This window comes from Bufo bufo, chromosome 2 (genome assembly GCF_905171765.1).
Source record: "Bufo bufo chromosome 2, aBufBuf1.1, whole genome shotgun sequence".
Taxonomy (NCBI): domain Eukaryota; kingdom Metazoa; phylum Chordata; class Amphibia; order Anura; family Bufonidae; genus Bufo; species Bufo bufo.
In genome coordinates, this window is record NC_053390.1 from 459,548,122 (window position 1) to 459,564,845 (window position 16,724).

At 43.5% G+C, this 16,724-nt stretch overlaps 1 protein-coding gene across 1 annotated transcript in view; it reads right to left on the reverse strand.

Annotated features, from left to right (window-relative positions):
- Positions 1-16,724, reverse strand: part of SSBP4 (single stranded DNA binding protein 4) — a 468,852-nt gene that overhangs the window by 50,506 nt on the left and 401,622 nt on the right. Inside the window, exons 6-8 of the mRNA XM_040417640.1 lie at positions 10,149-10,232; positions 7,050-7,109; positions 3,850-3,916 (exon numbers count right to left, since the gene is read on the reverse strand). Of these exons, the coding sequence (XP_040273574.1) occupies positions 3,850-3,916; positions 7,050-7,109; positions 10,149-10,232 (211 nt within the window). The remainder of the gene's footprint in view (positions 1-3,849; positions 3,917-7,049; positions 7,110-10,148; positions 10,233-16,724) is intronic.

Sequence of the window (16,724 nt, forward strand, 5' to 3'; positions counted from 1 at the left end):
AATAGAGTCCCCTACGACCAGCATCTGTCTTTGCTGAACTCCTTTTCCCATCCTTCCTGCAGCGGGCATCCTCCGGGTTGCTAGGAGAAACGCCCTGCTGCAGTGTTGCTGGCCCTGGGCTTTCATCCTTAATATCAGCCAAACAGGCATATTTACTAGGGCTTTCCAGCTCAGGATTAGCCTTCCTGGCACTTTTCCCTCTACCCATTCTTCCTACATTAACCCAACTGCTGACCTGATAGTCCTGATCTTGCCCTCCTCCTCCCACCTCCATTTCACTGACCTCAGTCAATGCCTGCACAGTGAGGTCTAAGCCTCTCTCCAGTTTTGCAATGCCTCTAAGTATTTCAAGCTGCTTATTTAGATCCAATGTGCCTCACTGTCCCTTCATCGTCCTTTGCCCCAGGTGCCTCAATGCCCCTTCAGTCCCCTTGTCCTAGGTGCCTCACTGCCCCTTCAACTCCCTCTTGCCCCAAGTGCCTCACAGTCCTTCATCTCCCCCTGCCCCAGGTGCCTCACTGTTCCTTTTCTCCCCCTGCACCAGGTGCCACACTGCTCCCCTCGCATTAGATGCTTCACTGTCCCTTCTCCTCCCCTGCACCAGATGCCTCACTGGGTCACCCTCCTCACACAAACAGCCCCAAGTGTCTCACAGTCCTGGTTGCCGATGGCACATACAGTAACAGATATAGCGGTTAAGAAGTGTTCTTTGGCAGTGGCTCTACAACCAAGCATCAATGCTTGGGTCAACTCTCCACTTCTACGCTGGCTGCAGCAGACTGCCAGCCACGGACCTCCACTGAGGCTGCATGCTCCACTGGTGGTGACTTGCCCATGTGTGTATATGTAAAAAAGTGCCTATGTGTGGGCATGTCTGTATAAAAGTGCGCTTTGAGTGCCACTGTAGGTCTATAAAGCATATTGTTGTGTGCATGAATGTACGTCAAGGTGTACATGTGTGTAAAAATGGATTCTTGTATTATTTTATTTTTAATAATAGTGAAGGATATCCTTTTCTTCTAAAAAACTGTAGGCTTGGTGCTGTTACTGGATTAATGTAGTAGGCGTCAGATCATTTTTAAACTTTAAATGCTGAGCCAATGATTGGGCTGAATAGTGACATGTCCCTGAGCAGCAATGACTGCTGGATTATATGCTGCTAAAGGACACGTCACCACTAAGGCGAGTGATTGGCTGAAATGGCGCATGTGACCCTGCTGGTGCAGGGACCAAAGTAGAGGGACATTAATGACAAAAGTCCTGGACAACCCCTTTAATAGGGTTGTCTGAGAGTTTTGAAAATCTTCAGGGGAGCAGAGAGACTTATAAACAAAGATAAAACCTTTACACACTTTGATTGGCTTAATGGTCACCTAAATAATGGATGTGACATCCTCACTTCTGCTCCAATTAGGACCGGAAGCCCTGGATGCAGGACCCACAGCTCTGTCACAAAGGGACCTTTAGCAGGAGAGTGAATATTTTTCCCTCAATGTGCCCCTGCCACACAGTTCTGACTGCGGACCGTGGGATATGCACTTATAGGCTTTACAGTCCCTACATGGTAGAAACAATCTGATGATAGATTTGCTGATCTGTTAATTGTATTCCATGTTATCACATTTTTTGGGAGGAAGATTAATTCAATCTGAAAATCAGTGAGAGGAGGAATATTATGTGGCAGCGTTGTGCTGAGTTGTGCTATCTGCTGTCAGTGTTTGTGTGTCACAGATATAGTAGTCAGTATTAGTGAATTAATTCTATGACCCTGATAGACCTGGTCATAAATGACCTGCCTCAACCGGCTCTCTGTTCTGAAGAATGAAATCTACAGTAGCTCAGAGCTGCCGTAGATTTCTGTCATTATTTATGCCAGTTTCTGGGTTAAATAGTGATGAATTAGCCGGGACCGATGGAACCTCCGTCGTCACACCCACTTTTCATAAACTTGGGGAGGGCGATGTATTGTGACTAGAAAAGTCGCAATGCAGTGAAAAGTGTATGGGAAGGAAGAGGGTGCAATTTTCCTTAACTGCCTAGGGCACCAAAATACCTTGTCCTGGCCCTATAATTAGCTATTATTTTTGCAGTGCAATATTTGGAGGTATTGGGAAGCACAGAGGGCACAGTATTGGGGGTAGCATTAGGATAACAAAATTGGGGCACCGGGAGTGGGAAGTTGATAGAAAGGTAAAGAGTCTAAAATGTCTGTGTGCCAAACTGCAGAGACGAGATGCGTCTGAAAGAAGTTGTCAAGGTCAAATGATCTCTGAATGGAGAAGGTGAGGAAAGAGAATGTCTACGTAAGAGGAGACATCACTGGATGTAAGAGGTATGTGGTACTGTATTACCCTGTATATTTTTAAAAGTAGGGCTTGAAGGGAGAAATTAGAGTAATTGGCATGGGGGGCATCATTAAAAGTTTTGCCTCAGGCAGCAGAAAGGCTTTTCACAAGTACAGGCTCTATAGAAGGATCAAGGGAGCCACCTACTGCCCCTTACAGCTAAGTACGCCTTGTCAACTGTATTTGTTTCAACTGCATCTGTGTCCTCAGGCTGTGAACAAAGTTTAACTCAGTGGTAAAGCATGGAGCGGTCAGCTCTCTGCTCCTCTATTAATTCTTAAACCAGTTGTTTGGCGAAGGCAGGCACGGTAAAGTGATGTCATGGCGCCTGCCACACCGATCCACCAGACAGACTTGGACAGATCTGCAGTGATAGATATGCAAAGTTTGTCATTGGAAATGTAGGAGATTATACCCTGTATGGGGGACACAAAAGGTGCTATAGAAGGTATTGTGGGCACATTACACTGCATAATGCCCCCTACATGTGCCCATCATATAGTATAAATTCTACTGTTTGAGGGGCAAATGTAGGGAGAATTATACTGTATGGGGAACAGTAGGGGGCAACATATATTTTTTAGGGAACTACGGGGGAACATTACTACCGATGTGAATACTCTTGAAGAAAAATTATTAATATTGGTGACACTTTTCGAAGCACTAATATTTCTTTAGCACAGTATTTGGGGCACTGGGTACAACATCAGGCACAGTATTAAGGTTACTAACAAGAAGATACTAATAGGGCACCAGACTGGGGAGCCTGTGTTAAGAACAGTGGAAAAGTGAGGAACCTTAAATGTCTGACAGCAAACTCTGTAGAGATTGTCTTGGCTGGAAAAAAGTTATCATGGCGGTCTGGGCTGAAAGGAGAAGAATAAAGAGAATGACTCCAATCAGAAAAGACATCACCTGTGAGTCAGTGGATATAATTGTTGTGTAGTGCTGTATTCTCTTAGATGTTCTGCAGCACTGAGTTTCAGTTCAAAAATAATATCCAGCCAGGAACCTTAGTGTTCTCCTGAACCAGTTACCTAGACCTGGCGTGTAAAATTTGTTGTGTGTGTGATGGTAAGACACTAGAGATATCCATGCTAATTGGATTGGCTTCTATTTCTTATGCTAGCATGCCTAGAATTCAAAAGAAATTAATTCCATGTGGGAGCTGCAGAGGAAAGGAAAATGTCCAAAATGACTGTATACAGTATTCCCAAAATCCTCAATTTTTTATGATAAAACATTATGTTGTGAATTATGACACACAGAAATCAAGCTCTACCATTATTTCATGGTTACCCTTAAACACATATAGTGCAATAGTGTCTAAGCATCAAACAGTGTAAACTTTGACTAAACTATCTAGAAATGTATCACATTTATCAAAATTACTGAAGCTGGATGATAAGTTGGGTGCATCTTTAGACACTCTAGTCTAAGTTTATACCACTTATTAATTGTCTTACTACCCAATCTCCTATACAAAACACATATGTAAACATACCTTGTGGCCGTGTGGGGTCCATGGAGTTTGGCAACAGGGGCTGTGAACCTGGTACTCCTACAGGAGGCTGCAGAACATACAGTCATATGTTAATTTTAAGAGGCAATAAAGACTTAGGTGTTCTCAGTGCTTCCTCTAGTATGCCTGGGAGAAGAACTGCTTTTGTCTACTGCCTCATGTTTTTATTTGAGGTACAGTATTGTCTCAGGTAACAGAACTATAGTATGTGTGGGAGCTAAGAAAAAATAGTTAATGAATAACATGAAAAAGGTATAATGCAGTCTTGCAGAGTCTGAATACATGCATAATAAAGTAGAGGAATTTAACCCTTTCCCGACTGCCATATGGCTATACACGTGCTATTTGCACATACCCCGTGCAGATAGCACGTGTATAAACGTCATGGCAGCTCTTTAATCCAAGCGCTGCAAAACGCTTGGATTAAAGCTTCTTCCCCAGCCCTGCTGCTGTCACGGACAGTGCAGAGTGCAGTAGTGCTGGCAGGGGACCAATCAGTGTGGTCCCTTGCCGGTGATCGATCCGATTGGTTATTCTGTGCAGACTAACCAATCGGATCGCGGCAGTGTAAAAGTGCCTGTTCCAGGCTCTGATCTGCACTCTGCAGACACTAAAACATCTTTTTTTTTTCAAATATGCTATTATTGTGTTAGAGTGAAAGAAATGAAAAAAGTAGAAATATTAGGTATCACCGCGTCCGTAACAACCAGCTTTATAAAAACTATTGCATGCTGAACACCGTAAAAAAATAGAATAAAAACAGTGCCAAAAAAAGCAATTTTGTGTCACCAAACATCACAAAAATTGCAACACGAAGCGATCAAAAAAGCATATGCCCCTCAAAATAGTACCAATCAAACCGAAACCTCATCCCGCAAAAAATAAGACCCTACCTAAGACAATCAGTCAAAAAATAAAAAAGCTATGGCTCTCAGACTATAGAGACACTTAAACATCATTTTTTGGGGTTCAAAAATGCTATTATTGTATAAAACTTAAATAAATAAGAAAAAGTATACATATTAGGTATTGTCACGTCCATAACGATGTGCTCTATAAAAATGTCACTTGACCTAAGGCTACTTTCACACTTGCGGCAGTGTAATCCGGCGGGCAGTTCCGTCGTCGGAACTGCCCGCCGGATCCGCCGATCTGCCGCTGACTGAAAGCATTTGTGAGACGGATCCGGGTGCGGATCCGTCTCACAAATGCATTGCAAGGACGGATCCGTCTCTCCGCTTGTCATGCGAACCGACGGATCCGTCTTGTACATTTTTTCACATTTTTACCGATCTGCGCATGCGCATGCCGGAACGACGGATCCAGCTTTCCGGTATTCTGAATGCCGGATCCGGCGCTAATTCATTCCTATGGGAAAAAATGCTGGATCCGCATGCTGCGGTTTTCTCTTTTGCCTGATCAGTCAAAACGACTGAACTGAAGACATCCTGATGCAAACTGAACGGATTACTCTCCATTCAGAATGCATTGGGGATATACCTGATCAGTTATTTTCCGGTATAGAGCCCCTGTGACGGAACTCTATGCCGGAAAAGAACAACGCAAGTGTGAAAGTAGCCTAACCCCTCAGGTGAACGCTGAAAAATAAATAAATAAAAACTGTTCCAAAACAACCAATTTTCTGGTCACCTTGCCCCATAAAGTGTAATAATGAATGATCAAAAAATCATATGTACCCAAAAATGGTACCAATAAAAACGTCAACTCTTCCTGCAAAAAAACGAGCCGGCAGAAAAATAAAAAAAATAAGGAGTTCAGAAAATGGAGACACAAAAACATAATTATTTATTCAAAAATGCTTTATTATGTAAAACTAAAACAAACAAACAATGTAGACATATTTGATATTATTGCGTTCGTAACAACCTGCTCTATAAAAATAGCACATGATCTACCCTGTCAGATGAATCTTGTAAAAAATAAAAAGTAAAAACGGTGCCAAAACAGCCATTTTTTGGTTACCTTGCCTGACAAAAAAACATAATATAAAGCAATTAAAAATCATATGTACCCCAAGATAGTACCAATAAAACTGGCACCTCATCCCCTAGTTTCCAAAATGGGGTCAATTTTTGGGAGTTTCTACTGTAAGGGTGCATCAGGGGGGCTTCCAATGGGACATGGCATCTAGAAACCAGTCCAGTAAAATCTGCCTTCCAAAAACCATATGGCATTCCTTTTCTTCTGCGCCCCGCTGTGTGCCCCTACATCAGTTTACGACCACATGTGGGGTGTTTCTGTAAATCGCAGAATCAGGGTAATAAATATTGAGTTTTGTTTGTCTGTTAACCCTCAATGTGTTAAAAAAAAAATGGATTAAAATGGAAAATCTGCCAAAAAAGTGAAATTTTGAAATTACATCTCCATTTTCCTTTCATTCTTGTGGAACACCTAAAAGGTTAAGAAAGTTTGTAAAATCAGTTTTGAGTAACCTGAGGGGTGTAGTTTCTGCAATGAGGTCATTTATGGGGGGTATCCACTATGTAGGCCCCACAAAGTGACTTCAGACCTGAACTGGTCCTTAAAAAGTGGGTTTTGGAAATTTTCTTAAAAAATTTAAGAATTGCTTCTAAAATTCTAACGTCCTAATTTTTTTTAATGACATTTAAAAACTCATGCCAATATAAAGTAGACATATGGGGAATGTTAAGTACTAAATATTTTGAGGTTTTAAAAGCAGAGAAATTAAAATTTTTAAAATTGCGAATTTTACGTAAATTTGGGATTTTTTCATAAATAAAAGTTAAATATATTGACTAAAATTTATGACTATCATGAAGTACAATGTGTCACGAGAAAAAAAATCTCAGAATGGCTTGGATAAAAGCATTCCAAATTTAATAGCACATAAAGTGTCAGATTAGAAAAATTAGACGTGGACACGAAGGTGAAAAATGGCTTGGTCTTGAAAGGGTTAAATACTTGCTATTTGTTCATATTTAATTATACCAAGTATATATTTTAGGTGTTATTCAACTGATCAACTAAAATAACGATAATTGTAAAAATAATAATACATTTATTTTTAGACATTTCATTTCTTATTTCTTTCACTTTTTCTGTCTACTTTCCATAATGTGCCTGCTGTATCTAAGCCTCATTTATGAATTTTAGTTCTAGAAAACTGAGGTTTAAACACATTTTAATTAATATGAACAAACCTGATTTGGCATTCTTAGGGAAGGTCGAGGGCCACCAGGATACCGAGGTGACATAAATGGCTAAAAAACAACAGGAAAAAAGTTAACTAGGACATTACGAAGACCAACACAAAATATTTGGGTGATGTATGTTTTGCTATAATAACACAGTTATTACAAGGAACAAAGGCATTGTATTACTACCAAGAGAGATAAGGTGTTAAAAATAAAACAGTGCTTCCTTAAAACATGATTCATCTGCTTTCCCCAGAAAGCAACCCCCCCCCCCCCCCCCCCCCAACACATACACACTTGGCTGGACTTGTAGAAGAAAGATTACTTACCTGCTTCCAGGGATGGTTCCTCGCTCCTCGGCTCCACACCGGAGACCGGATCCCCTTGGGTCAAATCACTATTTGTCATGACGTAAGGGGAGCTGGTCACCACCATTGGCAATCATTGGCTGCGGTAATTTCATACCAGATGTTGACATCAAGAAAGCGCAGCGGAGCATAGTATACGTGGAGGATAAAGAGCAGGAAGCCAGCCCCATAAGAAGGTAAGTAATCTTTTCTTTACAAATCCGACCAAGTGTGTGTGTATGTGTGTGCTTCAGCTAGCCCGGTGGGGATCCAAAAAGACAGAATGTGTGTGCAGCAGCCCTTGTCCTTCTGTGTGACAGGAGACTGCTGCATATTAGACCCTATGGAGACCCTGACTGTGGCAGGGCTCCATAGGAAAACAGTACTGTATAATTCCCATAGACTCCAATGCTAATGCTGCGGAGCAAGATGGATCCGTCATGACCCACAATGCAAGTCAATGGGGACGGATCCGTTTTCTCTGACACAATCTGACACAATAGAAAACGGATCCGTCCCCCATTTACTTTCAATAGAGATCATGACGGATCTGTCTTGGCTATGTTAAAGATAATTCAACCAGATCCATTCATAACGGATGCAGATGGTTGTATTATCAGTAACGGATAGTTGCTAGTGTGAAAGTAGCCTTAACATTTTTTTTGGTTTCTTCTCCTCCTACATATTTTTTTTAAATAAATAATATAATAAAAAGTCGTGCACACCCCAAAATGGTGTCGATAAAAAGTAAAGATCGCCCCGCAAAAATGTAGCCCTCACACATCTATACACATAACTACAAAAAAAAAAAATTACGGCGGTCGGAATATGGCAACTAAAAGAAAAACTGTTTTTTCAAGTTTTTTTTTTTCCAGTATAAAAACGCAAGAAAATCTATACATATGTGGTATCAACATAATCATACTGACCAGGAGAATGAAAGTATACCGTATAGGGAACATAGTAAAAATAAAACCCATAAAACTGTTTTTACATTTCACCCCAGTTGGAATATTTTCCAGCTCCTCACTGTATTGTATGCAATATTAAATGGTGGAATTAGAAAGTGCAACTTGTTCTGCAAAAAACAAGCCCTCATACAGCTATGTGAATGAAAAAAATTAAAAAGCCCCAGTAAGGCAAAAATGTAAAAGCAAAGATGAAAAAACCTCTGGGACTGAAAGGGTTAATATTGTAATATAAGGGACTACTGTGTGCAAGTTTAGTTGCACTATGTATTTGTGGCTTTCTATAGGCCACCACTGTCCATAATGTACATGAATTACATGAATCCATCCTACTGAGAATCATTATTGATTCCTGATGTTTACAGATAGTTGTAAGACAAAGAGCCAAAATGACCAAGTCTGGATCTCACCATAATGTTTAATCTAGACCAGTGTTTCCCAACCAGTGTGCCTCCAGCTGTTGCAAAACTACAACTCCCAGCATGCCCGGACAGCCTTTGGCTGTGCGGGCATGCTGGGAGTTGTAGTTTTGCAACAGCTGGAGGCACACTGGTTGGGAAACACTGATCTAGACTACAGTATCTGGAGGAGTTAAAGTGGTTTTCCTGGAGTTCAGTACTAATGGGCTATCCACATGATCGGTCATCAATATCAGATCGGCAGGGGTCCCACACCCTGCACCCCTGCCGATCAGCTAATCCTCTTCCTAAGGGCTCATTTACATGGCCGTTGCCCCTCTGTTGCCGTATTGCGGCCCGCATACGGCTGGTCCGCAATACACGGGGCACCGGCCGTGTGCATTCCGCATCATGGAGATGCGGTGCGGAAAGGAAGCACGGAACTGAACCCACGGAAGCACTCCGTACTGCTTCCGTAGGGTTCCGTTCAGTGCACCGCAAAAAGATAGAACTTGCTCTATCTTTTTGCGGAACGGACGGATCGCGAACCCCATTGAAGTGAATAGGGTCGCGATCCGCATGCGACAGGCCCACGGCCGGTGCCCATGCATTGCAGACTGCAATTTGCGGTCCACAGCACAGGCACGGAGGGGCAACGGTCATTTGAACAAGCCCTAAGCCTGTGACATCATGTTCACTGATCTCTGACCTAGTCACCTCTCAGTCTCATTCAAGTGAACGGACCTGAGCTGCAATACCAAGCACAGCAGCTATGCAGTGGACTATGCAGTGCCTCTTCAAACAGCTCATCGTGGGGTGCCGGGTGTCGGACCCCTGACGATCTGATATCCTGAGGATAGGTCATCTATATTCAACACCCAGAAAACCCCTTTAACAACCGAAGTGTGCCTACCTATATTTTCAGCACCAAATTAAAAACCATGCAGCTTAGATATTTGTTCCTACTATAAAATATTATGGTGCATCTGCTTTAGGAATAAAGACAGTTGCCTTCCAGAAGTTCAACAACATGCTTAATACTATCCAGCCAAGCTTACTGGAAATAATGTGCTTCCACCGGGCAAAAATAAAACTTGCAGCTTTGTCCCTTTCAGTATTAAAGTAATTGAGATTAACTCAGTTGGGAAAGATGTGTAATTAAAAATATGCTCATAGCTACCATGAAGACGGAGGGTTCAGATTGATTGCTTTGTGTCCATAGCTGGATAAAGTCATTATCTTTCAGTTATTGCTTTTGAGAACCTCATTCATTGGCCATGCCCACCCATAATTGCCTAAGTTATTACAAACAGAGCTCACTTCCATGAAAGAATTGGAAGGAATAGTTTAATGTATTCTGCAACAAGACAGAATAACACTGCTAGACATTACCTGACTGTGTGGGCCCATCATTGGGTTATTGGGGTTGTGCGGAGGTGGTTGTGCATGAGGTGATGGCTGAGAACCTGGAGGACCCTATAAAAACAAATATTTTCATAATTAAATCAATATGTAGAATATATCAAGCTAAAAGGTAAAAAATCAGCAATGTATAGCCAGTATATCTCAAGTCCATAAAGAGACATGGGCTGCATACGCAGTTAGAAAGACCCCCATAGTACAAAGCAAAGTAAAAGGCTGTGCTGCATTGTTTTAAAGGGGTTTTCTATGAGTTTTATACCTGGGACCCCCGTTGATCAGCTTTTTGATCAGCTCTCTGCAAACCAAGCACTGCGCTGTACATTGTATAGTGGCTGTGCTTGGTATTGCAGCTCAGCGCCAGAGTAACATTACATGGCTTAGGGAAATCTGAGAGAAGGCCACGGCGCTACTGCCGCTGCCTTCTCAATCAGCTGATCAGTAAGACACAGAGGATACTGTAGGTCATCAGAATAAAACTTGCAGAAAACCCTTTGAATAGGGACATTTCTATCAAGAAAGAACAATTTCTCTATATCAATAGATAAAGAATATAGAAGGCATTTTGATAGGCTTCGTACTCTATGATCTGGTGTTTCTGTGAAGTAATCATCTTTTCTTAGTTGGGCCCTGTCCACACAGTACTAGTATAAAATATATTCTATTGTGCACATATTAAATAAAAAAAAATACATATTAGGAATCCATATGACCATAATTCATTTATCAGCTTATTTAGTGTGAAACATGAATGGCATAAAATAAAAAACACCAACTGCAACAAAAGTTATATAAATTACACAGTAATTTATATGTAGGCCTAAACAGTGACTTAAAAAAATAACATTTCTTTTGCATAAAACAAAGCGTTGGTTAACAAAAAAGTTAATACAAGGCACTTACTAATGTACTGTGATTGTCCATATTGCCTACTTTGCTGGCTTGATTAATTTTTTCATTGCATTATACACTGCTCGTTTCCAGGGGTTATAACCACCATTACAGCGCAGATACGAGGTAGCTGGCATGGCAGCTGCTGCGCATGCATGCCTATATGTGCTCCCAGGTCACCAGAGAGCACTTTTTTCTACAGTGTGCAAAAACGGCCACCGCTGATGGATTGCAGGGTGGTCGTAACACCTTGATATGAGCAATGTATAATGTAAAAGAAAATTGAATCAAGCTAGCAAAGGAAACAATAAGGACAATCAGTGGCGGACTATAATTGGGGGTTTGGGTCTGTAGCCTCGGGCCCGGCATCGCTGGGGGCCCAACACCGCCCCAAACGCACACAAACTACGGCGGGGCAAGGGAGCGCATAGTTTCCTGCCTCCTGATCACCGCTATAGGCTTCAGGCCTAGTAGGCCTGAAGCCTATGCGGTAGTAAAATCCCGATGCAGGCGGGCGTGATGACGTTGCCTGTTCCCGGACGCAGCACACTGACGTGTGTGCGCAGTGCGCCTGCAGCATCTACGAGTGAGCGCCATGGAAAATTACTATATGGGGGCAGTGTGGGGGAAATTACTATATGGGGGCAGTGTGGGGGAAATTACTATATGGGGGCAGTGTGGGGGAAATTGCTATATGGGGGCAGTGTGGGGGAAATTACTATATGGGGGCAGTGTGGGGGAAATTACTATATGGGGGCAGTGTGGGGGAAATTACTATATGGGGGCAGTGTGGGGGAAATTACTATATGGGGGCAGTGTGGGGGAAATTACTATATGGGGGCAGTGTGTGGGAAATTACTATATGGGGGCAGTGTGTGGGAAATTACTATATGAAGCACCGCAGCCTCTTCACACAGAAAAAAAAACCGAAAACTCCAAGTTGGGTAGACAGCTAGTGATGGACGAACATCAGATGGGACGGTTCGCGAATGCGATCGCTCGAACTCGCTCAAATGTTCGCGGCGGGTCCCATTCATTTTAATGGCATGCGAACATGAGAAACCTCCAGGTCATATTTGCAGCCACAAAATACTTAGTAAATGCGCACACATAGTCCCACAACATGGACACTGACATACCAGAAGTATTAAGCGATTTTACGATCTACAAGCATTTCATTTTTATCGGCGAAATTTCGGCAAAGTATTAATCGCAAGAGCACATGCGTTCTGAGGGCATGGCGTACAGGAACTGGTTTACACACCGACTAGCAAATAGATGGATGCGATGGTTGGAGCGAAGTTCAACGAGGAAGACGAAGAACTCCTGGTGACTGTACGTAATCTTACATTAAAGTAGTGTATTTGATTACATTTTACCTGCATGTCTGAACAATCGCTTTATATGCATAAATAGTGTTATAAAAAAATCGCCAGTGCGACCTTCTGCGATTCAAATTTTTCTCAAGTGCACCAAACTTCACATTTTTGTGGTTTATGTTAGGTTACCCTGCAGAGTGGCCGAGCGCACAGCGTCATTGGTTGCTAATGCTAACTCGCTATGACGCCGTGCGCTTCTTGCCGCCACCACTGTACAGTAATAAACTTGTATAGATCATACAAGTGTATCACAGTACAGCGGTGGTGGCCTGGAAGCGCACGTCGTCATAGCAACCAATGATGCCGTGTGCTTGTCTACTCTGCAGGACGGGTTTGTACGGTCCGTAGTTTTGAAAAAACACGCCCGTGTGCATGCGGCCTTACTGTTACGGTTAGAAGATGGGATTGTATTACGACTGTATGTGGGTGGGGTCTGAGCTATCAGATATTGTCCAGCTAAGCAGAGATGTACCTGTCTAGTGAAGTGACGGTACGGTATGGGGTGTACAGCTGGTTCGTCTACCCAGGATGCACCCTGGGTAACTCTAAATGAACCAGCAAATACTGGCGGTGCATGCGGCCTAAATCTAATATTTCCACCTCAAAACATTAAATACTTTTTGCAGTTTACTTGAGTAAATTATTTTCAATACTATAATTGTTAAAAATGGGGATTATATGCTTGCATTTTTCTCCTGCAGCGGATGTTGGTTCGGGGCTACGACCGCACCCGATTCCACGCCGAGAAACAAAGGATTGTGCGGGAGTTAACCTATGAAATGTGGAGGAAAATGGGTCGCAAACACCGCCGTCTGGCCATTATAAAGAAATGGTCAGACATGAAGAGAAGGCAGCCCCGTTTTATTAAAAGAATCTGGGACGAAAAATGCCCAGGTACATACGTAAATAACTTTTGTATGTTTTGCCAACACTCTGTAATGTATACAGTGCTAAGCAAAAGTATTCAACCCCCTTGAGTTCGTTCTTTTTTTTGTTGTCTCACCCCCTGGAATTCACATGGATTGTTTGAGGATTTCCATCATGTAATTTGTAGAACATGCCCACAACTTCTATTAAATAGGTTAATTGTAAAGCAAACAACTAATAGGACACAATAACAGAAAAGGTCAATGTGCATAACTATTCACCCCCCTCAAGTCAATACTTAGTAGAGCCACCTTTTGTGGCAATCACAGCTCCAAGTCGCTTTGGATAAGTCTCTATGAGCAACTTGCCACATCTTACCACAGGCGTTTTTGCCCATTCCTCCTTGCATTACCGATTCTGCTCCTTCAGATTTTATGGTTTGTGCTTGTGATTGTGAACAGCAATCTTTAAGTCTGAACACAGATTTCCTATTGGATTGAGATCTGGGCTTTGACTAGGCCATTCCAACACATTTACATGTTTCCCCTTAAACCACTCAAGTGTTGCTTCAGCAGTGTGTTTGGGGTCATTGTCCTGCTGGAAGGTGAACCTCCGTCTTACCCTCAAATCACGCACAGAGTGGTACAGGTTTTGCTCAAGAATATCCCTGTCCATCTTTCTTTCCCTCAGCTCTGACCAGTTTCCCAGTCCTGGATGTTCGAAAACATCCCCACAGCATGATGCTGCCACCACCATGTTTCATTGTGGGGATGGTGTTCTTTGGGTGATGTGATGTGTTGGCTTTGTGCCAGACAAGTGACGGACTGAACCATCACTGTCTACAGAAGAAGCCTGAGGCCTAGCCTCCTTCCTACAGGCTTTGTACACAGGACTATGGAGACCCCCACTCTGACCTATTTGGGTTAGAGGGAACTATAAACCATGAATTTTTGGTTGACTTTATCGGCCACATTTCTTGTACTCCCCATTAGAGTAGCATAGTGTGAATCCATAAACGCAATAAGGGTTAACTCTGCTCTGAGACGCCAAATAAATGTGTTGGTTTATTTGTCCCTTTGTCCTATTGTGTCAGTGATGGGATTAAGAAGTAGCCGACTCTGGTGTAGAGAATTAGATCATCCTATGATAAACTAAGGAGATAATCCCATCCCATGGGTCTCCTCTCGCCCTATTGTTCCATCAAGACACTGTGGAGGGGATGTATTTTTTCATACTGTTAATTTTGGATTGAGTTATGCGTCATAAAGCTGGCAGCCACTGCAATTATATATAGATCCCTCCATATTGGAATATCTTTATATCAAATATTCTTAAGGTTTTGGAGTTGTTTATATAAAATCTGAACATTTTGTGATTACAGACGTTCAGGGCCGGCGCCACCTGTAAGGCGACCTAGGCAGCCGCCTAGGGCGCAATTTAGCAGGGGGCGCCGGAACCGTGCGGTTTAAAAAAAAAAAACGTTGGTTAAGTTGCCCGCAGTGCCCCTCATGCTGCGCCACCGCTCTAGTAAGCAGGGCCGGCGCTTCCATATAGTCCCTAGGGGCCCCCCTGCGCCGGCCCGCAACTAACTATAGGCAGGACACGTGTCACACGGAGATGAGCACTTCCATTGTGGAAGCGCTCATGTCCAGTCATCTGTATCACCGTCCTCAGGACAGCGATACAGATGGCTGTGCAGCAGGGCAGGGGAGAGGTGTGTCCCTTCCCCTTCCTCTGATAGGCTGCAGGCATTAGGCCGGCAGCCTATCAGAGGCCGGCGCAATGACGTCATCGCGCCGCCTGAGCCCTGAACCGTACAGCGCAGGACACAGGAAGAGGCCTGCATCGCTAACATGGAGGTAAGTATAAGTGTTTTTGTTTTTTTTTGGCAATACTGGTGGCTACTGGGCTGGCACATGATGGGGGGCTCTGGCTACTGGCACATGATCGGGGGAGCCTATGGCTACTGGGACATGATAGGGGGGTCCTATGGCTACTGGCACATGATAGGGGGGCCCTATGGCTACTGGCACATGATAGGGGGGCCCTATGGCTACTGGCACATGATAGGGGGGGGCCTATGGCTACTGGCACATGATAGGGGGGCCTATGGCTACTGGCACATGTTGATGGGGGGCTCAGGCTACTGGCACATGATAGGGGGGGCTCTGGCTACTGGCACATGATATAGGGGGGGCTCTGGCTACTGACACATGATATAGGGGGGCTCTGGCTACTGGCACATGATATAGGGGGGCTCTGGCTACTGGCACATGATATAGGGGGGGCTCTGGCTACTGGCACATGATATAGGGGGGCTCTGGCTACTGGCACATGATATGGGGGGCTCTTGTTACTGACACATGATGGTGGGGGGGGCAATTATTACTGGCACATGATTGGGGGGCATCTATGAGGGCACATTTTACTGGCACATTATTGGGGGACATCTATGGGGGCACTTATTACTGGCACATTGGGGGCACTTCTTACTGGCACATTATTGGTGGGCACTATAGGGGCATCTACTGAGACCACAAAGATAGGCTATTTTAGATAGGGGCTCTGTATAGGGGCATTTTATACTGGGACACATTATGGTGGGTACTATGGGGAAGGTGGGAGAGGAGTACTATGGGGTCATCTACGGGGGCACTGAGAAGGGGTATTTTATACTTACAAATTATGGTGGACACTGAGGGCATCTACTGGGGCACTATATATGGGGCATTTTATACTGGTACATTATGGGGGGCACTAGGATGGAGGGGGGAGAGGAGCACTATGGGGGCATTTACTAGGGGCACTATATAGGGGTATTTTATACTGGCACATTATGGGGGCACTATGGGGACATTAGCTCAACTGGGGGCATTACAAAGGGGTTATTTTTTGCACTGTCACATTATAAGGAGAATTATTTCTACTGGAGGGGGGCATTATGGTGAGCTTTATTACTCGCCCATGGTATGAGCCTCCTAGTAGCAGCACCAGCCTCTCCCTGCTCTGCTATTCCTCTGCCCCTTCTCCAAATCCTTATTATGAAATCTTTCTCATTAGGATAAAACACATCAGCTCCACCGAGCCCCCGGCCAAAGCGTTGAAGTGGTGTCCGAGATCCCCAAGGGTCAAGCCAACTAACTGTAAGTTTTCATATGAAATATGTTTATGTTATACACATATAGCATACACCGTGCCCCACAATATACAGTTTCTTCTGTAAAAGTCATCAAGTGTCATGGGGGGGGGGGGGCCTTATTGTTTTTCGCCCCAGGCTTGTTTCTTTAGCTATAGCTTAAGTTATGGTAGTTATTCTCCACCATTCTTAACAGGGGGCTTTATTGCAACATATAACTCTCTTTTAATTAAAATGCTGAGAAAGAGGTGGAACATATGTGATGTCATGATATGG